At 39.2% G+C, this 16,194-nt stretch overlaps 1 protein-coding gene across 3 annotated transcripts in view; it reads right to left on the reverse strand.

Moving 5' to 3' along the window:
- Positions 1–16,194, reverse strand: part of LOC106519645 (protein sidekick-1) — a 321,354-nt gene that overhangs the window by 140,926 nt on the left and 164,234 nt on the right. For all 3 annotated transcript variants that reach the window (XM_014011403.1, XM_014011402.1, XM_014011401.1), the window contains exon 5: positions 6,882–7,015. In XM_014011403.1, coding sequence (XP_013866857.1) covers positions 6,882–7,015 — 134 coding nt within the window. The remainder of the gene's footprint in view (positions 1–6,881; positions 7,016–16,194) is intronic.

Raw genomic sequence — 16,194 nt, forward strand, 5'->3', positions numbered from 1 at the left:
GTGTGTGTGTGTGTGTGTGTGTGTGTAAGAGAGAGAGAAAGAGAAATAGAGGCTACTGCAGGTAGGGCTCATTTAATTAGAGGTGCGCATTCTCCGTCAAAAGAAATCGCCTGAAGGCATTAGTCTTTTCAATGCAAACATGTTCAAGCACAGTAAATCAAATGTGTACGTCGCAGCAACCACACACTTCTCTCATATAAAAGCCACACTTTGAGTCTGACCTTCACCACTCCCTTTAGTGGCTTCACACACGTGGTTTGGTGTGTTGCTAGATTTTATACGAAATTTCAGGGTTTTTTTTCGCCCTCTAAGTGAAAATGCCATGTGTATTGTCATATGTCGCCTGTAGTGATAAATAGCTCTGGGAGCTGTTTATTTTTGAGGCAGGCTGTACTCGCAGTGATTACGGCGTGTGACCTCTCACCAGGCTGTTGAGCCGCTATCAATTGTGGCTGTTTCCAGCTCAACCACGGATGAAAGTGCGTCTTATTTTTAGCAGAATAGGACACACTCAGACGTGATGGTGGTCAGGAACATGCAGATAATGAATCTGTCGAGTGAGGCTGATCACGGGGCTGACTCTCTATCATGTCTTCGCTCTGCTCTTACAAGCTTATTAATTAGACAAGACACCGTCAATTTAGGAAACATTATGAATGTGACGTCCAGATTATTMAAATGCGACCGCGTTTTAATTTTTGCCGCTGAAGCTTGTTTGTGCGCGGGTGAAAGAAACAAACAAAAAAAGGGGCTGTACGGACCACGGTCCTGATCCAAGCGGTTTGTTGGTCACATCCTCAGACAACATCACGACTCACAGCATTAATTCTGTCTGTCTGTCTGTCTCTATCAGCCCTCTTCCTCTCTGGTTCTTGCCTGCCGAGTGCGACGTTTGAATCAAAGTAAGATGGGGAGAATAGAAAATAGGTAGCTCATTTATTCTGGAGAATTTGTGAAAAGAAACGACAACATTTTTAGAAATATGACTGACAGCTATGAACTACAGCTTTCAGATCCTGCAACACAAGCAGCTTAATGGAATAAAAAAAGAAGGGGGGGGGAAGAAAAAAAGAGGGAGGGAATTTTAAGAAATAAAAAAAACGTGATGGTGAAGAATAACTAAATATGAATGACCTAATTTTTRTGTATTCTTCGTGTTTGTAAGTTAGCTCTTTATTCTATTTTTATTGGGGACTTATTTTGACATAAACATTTTGTGAATAAACGTTTGCTAACCCGTGTTCACTAACAGGTCAACCCTGCTCTTTGGGCAGCCCATTACACGCACAAAGTGCACAGAAAAACACAGAGTCTTCAAGTCTTAGCAATGTAGCACATACACAGTATTTAATCTGCTTTCTACAACCAAACAACCAGCCAATAAACTGTTCAAGCTTTCGTAGAACAGACTGAATAAACACAACATCTGTTGCTTGCATGTTTTTTTTAATGTCTTCCCTTTTTCATCATTTTAACTTATTGGCTTGTCCCCAGTTTTTATTTAATGCATCGTTCCTTTATTTCCTTCAGCAGAACCAAAAACACCTTTTCTCAGCAACAGATTTTTTATTTGGGATTTTTCTATTGTAAAACACACACACACACACACACACACAGACACACATTAAACTAAAACAAAGACACAGATGTTTATGGCCCGGGACTGATCAGTGAAGCCTAACTATACCCTTAACATTCCTAAAAATGCCCAGGGGAGCACTTCACACTGACAGCTGTAACAAGGTGCTGTGTCTATATTTATGTGATTGTGTGCGTTTCCGTATGTGTACATTTGTTAGCCAGGATGCCAAAGGATACAACCCTGTAAAGAGAATCTAATTAAAACACTATACAGCCACAGGGGAGCGAGTGCCCACCCCGCTCCCTTTCACTCTCGTTTAACTATAGTGAGCACTTCAGCTGAAGGGCCGTTAGACAGTAGAGTCAATCCTCGAGTCTCRGAGGGGAACAGATACAGAGAGACGCACAGAGAATTAAAGTGATTCTATAAGAATGAAGAGGAAAACAAAAAAAGACCTGACAGAAGCAAGGACACACTTCCAGGCTCAGATTTAGTTGTCAAACTTTCAAATATYTGCGAGTGAGGTGTAGTTCCTCTAAAACAAACACAAAGCAGTTTGCCAACTGTGATTACATCATTGGCCAAAATCTGGGATAGTTATTTTTTACTAGTTACATTTTCAGAGACATGATCCTGAAGTACAGCTCCTGGGGAAACTATATAAAAACAATACAACATGGAGCCAACACTTGGAATGAAACATTACATGTATTTGTACCAAACGGTCAGAATACACATGTCAGTGTTTGGTTCCAGCAATCAGACAAAGAACCCTTTGATCGAATGTGATCACCGCACTCATTTAGAAGAGTGCACACATGTTCATTTTAAATTGCTTCTGTTAACTGCCACAACAAAATACGACTAGAGGAAGAAACTATTCAAAGCTTTCTACACCAAAACAAAGCAAAAATGGCTAATTTTGACAACACACAGCAGCTCCAAGACATGTCGGTTGGGTTGCAAATCAGCGTTGTGGAAAACATTCACATTCTTAACCATTTGCTACAGCAGTCAAAAGTGCCAGCGACAGGTGGGTGTGTGGGAAGCCAGAGAGGTCATAAATCGCCTTAGATCTGAAAATGAAAAAATTGTGATTTTTTTTGTGCACTTTAAATGGTCCCTGGTGTCCAATTAACACTGTTAAATCTACAACCAGCGTCATCTCTTGTATGAGTAGCACAATGGTAGTTACCTAGCATTTGTAACATTTTGTCATTCATTTTTCACTTTGTAAAATTCTATTCAGCAAAGCATTGCCTTTTATTTTGCATGAAATAATGCTTAATCATTTTGACACAAACATTTCTATGTGGGTGGGTGTGCGGGGTGGGGTCGACTTTTTGGAGCTTTATATGATGTGATAATGTCATTCCCTCATCAGAAACATAGCCAGAGTGTTGCTTTGACTCATTCATGCATGTTTGAGAAATCCTTGAATCTCCTGTGGTATTCGTGTGGGGCTGCATAAACACATACCACCTATTTACACAAAGCACCTCCCTGGAGCTCAGTCCCCAGCAGAGCTCCGGCCCCACAGAGCACTCCTCCGTGACAGCAACAATTAGTAAACACCTGGTAGAACTGCATGTCCGTTGCTTGTAAAAATAACTACTTCCCAGTCCAGTCCTTTTCAGATTAAAAAAAGCCATCATAGAGGAAATTTATTTTTGGATGCCAAAGAGACTACTCCACAGAAGCGTAGAGCTGTCACATGACATGGAATAATTTTAAAAATGGATCTCGTTAAAAAGAGAAAACTATCTTGTAAAAACAAGAAAACGATCTTGTTATAAGAAGACAACTATCTCGTTATAATGTGTTGTGGTTTCTTCTGGTTTGTCACTTTCATGGAAGTTTATTGCCTGGATGGCGTGATGGAGAACACAACTGAGCCGCTATATGCTTTTTTACGAAGAAGAAATCTGCAAGAGGAACACATTTCTAGACTAAAAAATGACAACGTAAGTTAGTACTGAATAATGATTTTGAAATAATAGCATCTGAATTCAGATTAGAGAGTGAATATTGCTAAAGAAGTGCTACTAGCTGCAATGTCTGAGCACAAACCCAAATAATGTGCGTTCTGTTCATTTTTGTTTATATAGTGGTTCAGTTGTGTTCTCCATCACCCCATCCAGGCAATAAAATTCCGTGAAAGTGGCAAACCAGAACAAACCATAACACGTTATAACGAGATGGTTTTCTTGATATAACAAGACGGTTTTCTTGTTATAACGAGACCCAGTTTAAAAATTATTTCATTCTGGTGACAGCTCTAGGCTTCCGTACTAATCTCTTACAATGCTCCTATGAAAGGTAGTAAACGGCATGAAGAAGAAGTGCGAGTGTCGTAAACAGTAAGAGGGTTTTAAAGAGACAGGACAATTCCATGGCATTTAGAAAAACTGTGATGCAAAGTCAAGTTTTTTTTTGATATACACAGCATTTGCATAAGAACTGAAGATAACACAGTTGCAGTATAGAACTGAACAAAGTGCCTGGAAAATACACAAAACCTCCCCTTTAATATAAAGAGAAAACTGCCAGTTTCAAAATTTATCACTCTTTTTGTCTGACATACAGCCTTTCGGACATTTTACAGTTCAAATATGATAAATAATACACAACAGGATGATTTTTCTTCTTTAATATTACCTTGGAGTTATCAGTTGACAAACCCCACCTTTGAGGTACATGACCTTCTACCTTATGCTGCGTTCACACCAAACGCGATTTCAGCTTCAAAATCGCATCCAACGCTTCAAGTTGGACGCTTGTGCACTTTGAGATCAGACGCAGGTCAGCTCTTGAAGCGCTGCACGGCAAGAGCCTCCCCGCCCCTCCCTCCTCTGTCGGGCTCTGTTTAATGTCGGACGAGGAAGTGGCTTTGCTTTATTGACGGAGAGCAAGAGCGTGTCACGTTCATCAGATAATTAATTCATAATTAATTCACCAGATAATTCAGAGACATTCTGAGTTTCATCACCCAGGAGCTGCGGTAGAGGCTCACAGCTTGCTTTCAGGACTATTTTTGTCCCGAGTCCAGTCTGATGAGCCGCTGCCACGCATTGGTGCAGATATCTCCTGTCAGGACACCGACTGCAGGCACTCGATTTCAGCTAAAGAGCTCCTCTCCATCTGTTTCAGGTTAGTGGACATCATTCAGTAAACTGTCCCGTCGGGAAATATGTCGCTATGTACGTCACACAGTGGAGTCTCTCTGATTGGTTGATGTGGCGCGTCGAGCTGCAAAAGTTCAGATTTTCTAACTTCAGCGATTTGCGCCTCAGCACGTCAAACGCTCAGATCGTTCAAATCATTCAAATMGCGCTGCTCTAATTGCGCTTGAGGCGCCGCAGCACTTCCCGACGCTGATTGAAGTGCGTCCACCATAGACTTTGTATGTAAACCTGATGCTCCTGATGCTGAAATCGCATTTGGTGTGAACGCAGCATAAGAGTCACCCCTTTAGCAAAGGTGTTTTGTTTTCCTCTCTCTGCCTTTGAGGGAGTTATTGGCTGTAAGTGAAAAAATATTTTCATTTTATTTATTTTACTTGGGTATCAAACCTGTTGCTGACACCAAAACCGCAATACAGTTTCTACCAAACCATGATTTATGTGCACTGTTACACCCATGCCAAACACATTAGCCCTTCTTACAAAACACTTGCCTTCATATTATGTTTGTACAATTCATGCTCTGTCATTTTTACAACCTGACAATTTGAATTATCTCCACGTTTTGGACTTARGTGGGTACCTACAGTCCTGTAAGTCAAACACAGTGGCATACAGTTGACACCACAACAATTTAAATACAGCTTCATGGGGATAACTTTTTATGCCAACAGAGGGCAAAAATGTGTTGAAATAAATGACGTGTTTACAGTGTGACCTCTTTACATCAGTCAGTGATCATGGTACATATTTATTCCTAGTTACACAAATAAATCTGGGAGGTTAGGTTATGAATCCCTCTTTCTAGCTCTATTTTTGCAAATGTTGATTCTTGAAGCTGAGTTTTTACTCAAGTTATCAATTATTCAAGCATATAATCAGTCTCAGCTCAATTCAATTTATGCAGTTTGGTGCCAAGTCAAACCAAAAGTCTTCTCAGGGCACTACACTGAAAAAGTAAACAAGTTCAGCTTGAAGTCCAATTAAAAAGAGTTCATCACTACTTGAGGAGTCAGGACTTTCAATATTTGAACTGCTTAGATTTTCAAATAACACTGTGTGCACTATTAAGTTTTTTTTTTTCTAATTTGTCAGAAATTTGTCTCATATTCAGATTCTGTCTTTATTACAGGTTATGAAAAGGCAATTACACTGCTACTAAAAGACTAACATAAAAACAGCCTGTGCGGTTTTTAAGTGAACTTATTCAATTATTTTAGACTGATTAAAAATTACTGAACCTCATTCCTTCTATTAACACAAACAACTGTGTCAAGCTCCTCAAAGGTAACCCCATGTTCTGCTTAGGCAGCAGATTGTTAGAAAAACAAATCTCTATACTTCTTTAAGAAACTAATTCATGAGTTATGGATAGGTTATAAACTAATGCTGATTCTGTCAACACTCAGTCAGGAGTTCTGTTTTGAGTTTATAGAATATATAAATATTTTATTTTCAGTCAAAAAATGTCCTGATGCATCTCAGTAATCCAGGTAGAAAAAATCAAAAAGAAAAATAAGGAGGTCCTCTGGATGGGTTATTCTTTAGTGAAACGTTTCGTCTCTCCTCCAAGAGACTTCTTCAGTCTGATGAGTTTCAGGTGAAACTCAGCCTTATAAGCACTGCCTCCACATGGACAAACAGGTTAGTCACATGCAAAAGAGGGCCATCGCCCAACAATAGGTTTGATTGGCTCTATTGTTCATAGAGGGTCATGTGCCCCATCACCTGACCCATTTCTTGTTATGTGTATGTACTGAATGCAATGGGCCACAATGATTCCAACACAGAGGGAAAGAGGGACAAAACCAAGGGGATGTTGAACCCCTGCTTGCATTCAGTACATACACATAACACAACATGGGTCAGGTRATGGGGCACATGACCCTCTATGAACAATAGAGCTAATCAAGCCTATTGTTAGGCGATGGCCCTCTTTTGCATGCGACTAACTTGCTTGTCCATGTGGAGGCAGTGCTAATAAGGCTGAGTTCACCTGAAACTCATCAGACTGAAGWAGTCTCTTGGAGGAGAAACGAAACGTTTCACTAAAGAAGAACCCATCCAGAGGACCTACTTATTTTTTCTTTTTGATTCAGTCAAAAAAGTTCCTTTACCTGACACGCTCAGGTAGACAGCGGGGCTTGTCACATTCTCCCCTGTCATCTCGTTCACCGCCTCCACACGGTAACGTCCTGCATCTGCAGCGCTGGTTGCCAGAACAACCAGCTGATTGTCCAAAGTGATTGCTCTGCAGGACACAAATAAGATACACGGTCAACACGGGTTTACAAAAAACAAAACAAGCATCCCAAAGAAAAAAACATGCCTCTGTCCGACAAGAACAGTGCTTGAACTAAGACTCTGTCAAGAGAAGAGTATTTGTTACACGGATGATTCAGAATTCATCAGGGGCAAAGGAAACATTGAATACAAGCATCAGAAAGGGAAGAGGATTCGGAGAGCTTAAATAAATCTCCCCTCCTGTCTCAGATTGATAGTTGGCTTGTTTCATGTATCTTCTCTGGATCTTTGGTTGTTCTTGTTGTTTGGTGTGTTGTCCTCTGCTCTCCCTTTTTACACACTGATCCATCCTCTTTTTCCGATGTACAAACAGCAATCGATATGTCACAAACACACACTGCACCAGTACACAAACAAACACAATCAAAAATGTACAAAATCTGAAATTGGTCCCACTTAAGCTCACAGAGATAAGAAACCCTCACTTTTACAAGCTGATTCAAAGATGCTTTTTTTTCAGGTAAGCATAACAGGAAGTGTACCTCCGCCTCACTCGGCTGCCAGATGTCAGGCTGACCAAAAAGRWTTTTTATGGGACTGTTCTAATAATTGTCCTTGGGCAAAGGAAGTTGCTACATTGTTAGCCACTTCTGATGCAAACTATATTTACATGAATAAACTGCAGTGCAATTTAAATTATTTTCAAAACGAGTTAAAAAAAACAATGGAAACTGGACTTTTGTAGAAAACCAAAATTGAGAAGTTACATTCAGTTTAAGGAAGAATATTGTACTGAGCTTTATGTAAAATTAAACTGATCCAGAAAACAACGGTCCCTTTGTGCCCAGATCAGAACGGGTAGCCTGCCCCTGGCAGTGGAAGTCGATAGGTATAAAGGTCTCCCTGAAGAGGAGAGAGTTTGTGTTCTGTGTGATCTTAATGTAGTTAAAGATGATTATCATTTCATTCTCTATTGTCCTTTGTATTCTGATTTAAGATTTTCTTTATTTGAAAGTATAAATAGACATAATGGCATAAATAGCATTTTGGTTTTCTGAAGAAAAAAATTTAAGTTGGATTTATAACAAAGAAATTTTTGCCTTTGCTATTTTTGTTTGTAAAGCCTGGGAAAGAAGACAGCATGTTCTGTATCCTGGATGAGTTTCTGATTGTGATGACGATAAGTTTTGTGGGTTTTGTGAAATGAATGTAGTCATTCTGTTATGTGTTGTGTGTGGAGTGTATTATAAGCCCACGAGGGCTGGGCTCCGGAAGGGGCATGACACTTAAATAAATAAAAATCAAATCAAATCAAATCAAACCTCTGGAGGAAGACAGCATGAGAGGGGTGGTACTGAGCAAAGTTGTAGGGGACAGAACTACAAATCTGTAGCATTTAGATTTTCATGTTTTTGAACTTCTGATAGATGCCAGCAGACAGGAACGGCAGGATGTTTTAAGTGATGCTACTTGAGTTTTCAGCATGTAGCTGAACGGCATACCCCTTCAATATTCTAACTGGAGAGCCTCACTGAAATAAAATCAATATGACCAAAGGGAGCATAAAGCCATATTAAATTGAAACGTCTGTGTTTTATTCTTATAGACTTTGTCTAAGTCGGTGCTCTCTACCACACTCATACTGCATACTGTGCTGAACACTGTGAGGTGGACTCTTTAAGCTACGCACAGTTAATATTAAACAGTGGACTGTTTCAATAGGTTTTTATATAGAAAAGGYGTGTGCTTGCATTTGTATGTAATACAAGGAAGCACAGAGCCAACTGGCACACAATACTGAATTATTACCAAATTACAACACAATAATATAGCACAGAAGGGTTTTTTTGTATTTGGCAACACATTAAATCATAAAATCATTAAATTAGTTCATTTAATTTAACAATGACATCTTGCATGTTGGTGTTTGACTCATATTTGGCATCACTTCTCCTCACATGCTCCAATGTAGGAAGCCAGTGTAACTGGCACAACAGCGTGGAGCACAAGTAAGCACACATAGCTTAATTATAGCTATGTCAATGCATCCATGTGCAAAATGAAACATGACAGTCCTTTACCATCTAACCAAAGACAACGATACCATTAGGCAACAAATGAAGACGAGAACCGCTAAGTGAAGTACCCACGAAGAGCTGAGGAGAGGGGAGGAAAGGGATAAGAGAGAAGACGAGAGCCACAAATAAGGTGAGGTTGTTCAGCGCCATTCCAACAAAACACAAGCTCACATGAGCAGAGAATTCCTCAGGTCTCATTTCATTCTATGTGATTACACAGGAAACAGCCACACATGAGCCAGAGTCTCGACCCCCTGCCTCAGTTTGTGTGCGCTCCTTTCTTTAATGTGTGCACTCTCCATTGCATCCACCAGGCTAAACCAGAGGCTTTCTCCTCTTTTCACCATTTTCCAAAGCGAGGAATGGATTCCGCATCTTTAATAAGGTCTGTAATACAATTTACATATTTTAAGTTCATTAACTGCAGTGACCCACAGATATTATCACATCTGCCTTAGCCACGGAATGCTGATTAATAGTGAAGACATGCTCCCACTTTCCTACAGAGTCTGAATAAGACTGGGAGATTCAAGGGAATCCAAACCAGCAAGTTAACATTCAGATTTAGACTCTCAGGGGGAAGATGCTCATGTATTTATTCTTGTTTTGWTTAGATATACATGTTGGATGTAGTAATACCATGTAAATCAGCTTGTTCTGACAGTTGGTTTTCTCTTTCTAACTAAAAACAAAATACTCAGTTTTTTTAATATTAGAGGAGTTTAATTTACTTGGAATTTCTTGGAGGGGGGGGGTGTCTCAATTTGATCCAAGGAGCCAGTGGGTCCCGCTCTTTGAGTGTTACACATGAGGCTTTTCATAGTAAGATTACAATGTTATTAGGATTTAAAATAAAATGATTCAACATGTGGCTCCTAACATTTAATTAAACTGGAATAAATGTCTTGGCTTTTAATTAAACACACACTCAATTGTTAAACTCTTCGTGATTATCCAAGCTTATGTGTGTTTATGTGTGCGCGCGTGTGTGTGTGTGTGTGTGTGTGTGTGTGTGTGTGTGTGTGCGTGCGCGCACATGTATGAGACAAATTTTCCCAAAGGCAGGAGAAATTAAATACAGCAACTAAATTATTTCAGTTCTCCTTTAGCATTTCCCTTTTTATCTAATTCTGCTTTAGAAAAAAAAACTCCTCTGACTCATTCCCTTAAATCCTATTTTCTATTCTCACTAGATTGCTATCAGTACAATTCTCCATTTTTTCCCCTGATGCCTCTCCAACACTATCCATACTGCTTATTTTGTACAATTGTCCTACCCTCTCCTCCTAAAGGAGTTCTCCAAACCAAAGAATCAAAYCGAATTGGTCTTTCMTTTGAGTGTCTGGCTCCGAGTCTAAATAAACACTCATGAGTCGCTGCAACGCAACACTGACTGCTGAACGAACACACACACGCGCCAGTGTGAGCCAAAAGCTAATTAGCACACACGTGTCACAGGCCACAGGATGGGTGAGTTAGAATCTGTGTGAATGTGTTGTTTGGTATTTAAATGTGTGTAAATGTGTGTCAATCAGGTCTGAGGACTGACTTTCCTGCCAGCAGTGCCGGCCCCATCCCCGTCTGCTCTCCTCCTCTATCTCCGATAGGCAGCGTGCCACCTCCTTAAACCCAAACCACTCGGACACACAGAGGCTTAGGGTGCAGAAGTGCAGCCGCCAGGGCAGAAGAAGAAATCCTCTACTGTAAACACGGTCCAGACAGCGGGCTTTTTGGGCAGCCTCGTGTCTAAACCAAGAACCCAGCCTGTCACTGGCAACATCACAGAGCTTACACACACCTCGTTCACACACAGAGATCATTCACTGAGTCTTACAACCGTTGTACGATATGTTTACCTTCTTGTTAGCGAGTGGGAAAGTGAATGCTTTCATTGTGGAACTTATTAATGGGTAACATTTACAGGTTGATGTGTGCAGAATGCTACGTTATGTGAGTGCCTGCGGACTAGTATGAATAAACCTTGAATGTATTTGGAGTTGGGTATTTTGTTTTAGAAAAAAAACCTTCACATTCAGTCGAGGTGTTCTGGATATATTTTTTTTAAAACATTCCTTTCCTCAAAATTGCCTGTCAGCTTGAGTTTGCGGTGCTATGTTCTCTTTCCTGAAGTAATTGGTAACTATAAAACTCAGCTCCAGAGTGAGCTCTGGTCTGAAAAAAAAAAAAAAAAAAAAAAAAGGAAAAAAAAAGAAAACGAAAAGGAGTGGAGAAAGCTCGTGTAACATATTCATCAGTATATGAGATGAAAGCTTTTATTTTTGGTTGGAGTTTTTCTTTATCTGCACAACTATGTACAAAGTTTGACTACAAAGCAATAATGCAAACAGCTACAATCCCACAGTAACAAGTTGTCCTCATTAGTGAAAACTTTGCTCCTATGTTTTAAAAACGCACAATTATCTTTTTAGATTAATTTCCCATAAGGATTCAACATAGTGCATTTATACAGAAGTAACCTGATTTGTTTTGTCTTCTAACTTTGTTGGACTCAAGTTGAGTTTGCYTAACTTAAAAGAACTGTGACTCACAATGAACACATTGGATTTACACAATGCCTGGCAGCCACTTCCTATTCAAGTAAATAAGGCACAAAGAGAGGCTGAAAGTGTTAGATAAAATAAAGTATTGAAAAGTAAATTAATGTAGCAGGAGAGAGTGAGACAGAATTAGAAATGATCCTGGCGGTAAAACAAAAACCAGTGAAGGAAATGAACTTTCCAACAACAGTTTTGTATAGTTTTGGAAAATATGACAGATATTCTCTTGTAATAGGATTAAACAGTCTAACCGAGTTAAGACTGAGAACTGGACCTCTGCCAGGAGTTTTTGACATTATGTTGCCAGTAGCTTGACAGAGACTGCTGTYGTGATTTTTCATGCATAGTTTAGAAAAATAACAAACAAACAGAAAAAAACTTATTGCTAAGGCAGTGTGGAGTTGGAGATATGCTTTACATTATATTTGCTGAACACTGTTTTGTGCCCTCACTCAAATGCAATAGCTCAAAACAATCAGGTGGTGTTGCTGCATCCACCAACTGTCAAACACYAGGGATTCCTACTGCAACACATTAGGTTAGGCACTCAACCTTAGCTTGTTCTGCAATGCTGAAAACACAAAACGTAGCTTTTTTGTGTGTATCTTGTAATAAACAAAAGATGGACACAACAAAACAATTACAAAAATAAGTGCACATCCCTGTAATAAGCATGATGGAGACAACCCATTAAGAATAAAAAACGGAAGGGGCGGCTGATTAAATGTGCATTAACTATTTAAAAAACAAATGATATAGTCGTGGTAAATTTAAATCAAGGCCAAAATATTTTGGTTCATAATGAAATGGTAAATGATAAATGGACACATCCAATGCAACACAATCAGACCTAATTTAAATAGACTCAACCTAACAAATAAATACATTTTTTGTATTAGACTCTCAAGCTGATTGTCAACTAAAATAATGTTTAATTACCCAACCTGGCATTCGTAAGTTTCATTGGCCCCTTTCACCTAACATTTTTATGGTTAGTCTGAAACACCTGCAGTGTGATTTATAAAAGCACCAATGCAACATGGGAGCTCAAGTCAACCTACTGCTGTTACACCTCTTAGCCACAGAGGGAGGCAGTTACAGCGCTGAAAGGGTTTGTGTCAGCTGGCGTTGAGGCTTGAGGGTAGAGGTTCAACGATAAATCAGCCGGCTTATCGATCAGCTCTAAATTCCTTGGTTTTGGGTGATCGAGGATTGGCCAATCCTTACATGAGAAGCCAAACTTATCCACTGGTCTTATCTACCCAACAAAGGTCTGAACATCAACCACTGTTGCTAGTTCGAACCCTTTTGCTCTGCTGTGAGAGGGGGCTGTTATCCAGTTAAAACAAGTTTGCATTGTTTCAAGGGGATTGTTCAATGTTTTTCAATAAAATAAGTGGAAMATTGAAGGTGCATTGTGACCTTAGAACACCTGACAGGGTCAGTTATAAAAATAATGGAATTGGCCATAGTTCAGCAGTGCCAATTCATTGTGTAATCACACATCATTGTGACACTAAAACTGGTCCAATTGGTGCATTAGTGAATGGCAGAGGCAGCTTAAAAAAGGGCTTGTCTTTGCTGCAGTATGGCTGAACCATTTTCAGATAAGACCTGGTCAAAAGGCTTGGAGGAGGCCAGTACTTCATCTTCAAAATATAAAAACTGTCTTTATGTGCTCAGCTTTGAAAATGCCAGGTAAAAAAAAAAATGAAGCTTTTTGAAGATTCTCAGTCAGTGTTTTTATAAAAACTTTATATACAGTATATATACGTATATATACTGTGTGTGTGTGTGTGTGTGTGTGTGTGTGTGTGTGTGTGTGTGTGTATATATATATATATATATATATATATATATATATATATACTTTTTTTTTCTATAACATGAAAGTGGAAACATGACATTGTTTGGTCATTGATCTGACCATTGCCCCAAAACTAACGGTATAGCCTTAAAAATCTGTCATTCTGTAGTCTCACAGTGTGAATATCTGGGGAAAAAAAGAAGAAATAGGGCCAATTTCAGTAAAAAAAAAAACTAGTCTTGTATTACATGTTAAACTAACACAAACAGAAGGACGTAGTCACACATTAGGAGCACATCTGACAGTAAAAGGTCAGCGTTGCACTAAATTTTCTGTGATTGAAGAGTGCTCCAAGGTTTCCTGAGTAAAAACAACTGCTGGTCATACTGATTTCATTCAAGGTCAGGACGAATGGGTAGAATTGTCCTGCTGGTGACATCATTCAACTTGCTTTGTGTGGTATTTGTCAGAGGCCATCACAGGAACAAAAGATATTCAGTTTTCCTTTGAATTACTTTAATCACAGAAGCAACACAGCTCCAAACCAAGACAAGCAACTACAACTTCTAGCTGTACGATTACTGAACCAAACCAATCCCTTTACATATTAAAATTATAATTCTGTTCATACTTTAACAAACACTCAAAATATATTTAGTAATGTCTTAGTTCCGGATAGTGAATGAGGAGGATTTTTCCACTTAAGCCTGCAAAAAAGCCTGCACAAGAGGAACAATAAATAAATAAATATATACAACCMGTTGAAATTTTAACAGTAATGAACTATTTTGTTTTTATTTTAACATACCTTCTCCTGACCAAAAACAAATTAAAAAAAAGAAATCCTGCTGTGTGCCCTACACACTCTGCTGCTTTCTGATTTGTAATTGATGCTGYGCCTGAGTTACAGTTTTGCATCCTCCATCACCATAACACATTTTTGAAGCGGTCAAACAAACGCATGAAAGGCAGAAGTTTCTGTGGTTGCCGGCTTGTTCAGATACTACTGCCTCTAAGGTCTCAAAAAGCACAACGACACATGCAAACAGGCTGAGAAAGACCATGCCCATTCCACACACATGCTCACACACACAACCATAGGAATTATTGGTTAGCTTTCAGTTTGATAATAATTGGTATGCACATATGAGAGGGAAAGGAAGAAGGCATTAAAGAGTGCTGCTGGACAAACTGAGCTTGTTTAAGGTCCCCTGGTCTGGCCTGAGGGACAGGCAGGGAAAAGTGGAAAGGTAACCTCACAGGAAAGGAAAGCAAAGTGGAGCAAAGGTGAGATGGAGGCAGGAAGAGAGGACAAGAGAAAGGGATGAAGCTGAATGCAAAGTAAACAGAAGAGGGAGACTTTTTTTCCTTTCAGTTTCTGTTTATCTAGCTACAGAGCTCCGTGACTCACATCCTTTCTACCTCAGCTTAACGTCCGTCTGCATGAGTCACACAAACACACAGAGAAAGATTTAAAACGAAAAAAAAAAATGTTGTTTTGATGCTCCTTCTGTTAGTTATAATAAGTTGTACATTAAAGCCAAGGAGAAACTTTTTTTCTTACATTTTCCACGTGATGAGACTGAATGGATGGTAACCTTGGGTGAGTTAATGTGTGTGCGTGCATTGTGTTTGTGTGCAGCTGCACATCGTAGTCCCATTAGGTGGATGGATCTCTAGACGAACGTCTATTATCCTAATTAGCACTAATTATGTCTGTATCCAATTAACCACACAACTGCTGGAGACTTCTTTCATTGTCTTTCCATCTAACTCTGTCTCTCCTGCTCGACCTATCCTCAGACACGGTCTCCTTTTCCTGCTTACAAACACCAAGCAGCTGAACAGAGCGCTGCTGATCTCGACACTTAAGCATCTAAATAATTGGTCTCTWGCTTTGGTTCCATGGCTGTTTTGAACCTGAAATAAAGACTCCCAATCTTGTGAAAACRACTCTGCTTTCCACCACCTTTTTATAGTTTAATGTTATTTAACACCTTCTATACTCGTATTAGCCATTAGAGTTTAAATGGAGATGATGGAACAAGGATCTAGACTGATCCTTAGAGTGTATTTTTCATCCAAAATAAAAAAAATTAGATTAAATAATAACAACAAACAAATAAAATTATGATTGTGCAACATCTAAAAACAAATGTCTGCCGCAAAATTAGTGTTTACTTATTCAGGGGAAAGATAATGTTAACATTGGGCTGGGTGATACAGCTGAAAAACATATCACAATATAATCATCTCCTATCAGTCACTATCAATAATTATCAATTGTTTGTTTGTTTGTTTGTTTGTTTGTTTGTTTTGTTTTCCCTATTTAAAATAAGGACCTGGATAAAAAAGACTGAGTAGTACTGCCAAAATGTGATGTAACCTTTCCTCTTTTATCTACAGTTTTCTCTGGAGGTGTTTTACTCGTCTTCTTTCACTCCACAGCTTTCTTTTTTATGTTTAAGCAGTTCTGAGGCACGGTGGTGAAACATGAAGCTGCTGCTGCACATGTTACTCAACAGGTTGTTGCTAGCTGACCAAAGAGTGAGTTAGTTTGATGATTCCAACAACCTTGCTTAGCTGGGCTGTGAGAGGACGACTGGCTAAAGCTTTAACGCTGCCTACATCACCCAGAATGCCGTGTAGTTCGGGATCAGAGTTCAGTGAAATTATCAACATTTTATCAGACACACTTTCTATCGGTATTGATCATTTGTAAATCCCAATATATATATATATA

The sequence above is a fragment of the Austrofundulus limnaeus genome, unplaced genomic scaffold (assembly GCF_001266775.1).
Source record: "Austrofundulus limnaeus strain Quisiro unplaced genomic scaffold, Austrofundulus_limnaeus-1.0 Scaffold80, whole genome shotgun sequence".
NCBI lineage: Eukaryota > Metazoa > Chordata > Actinopteri > Cyprinodontiformes > Rivulidae > Austrofundulus > Austrofundulus limnaeus.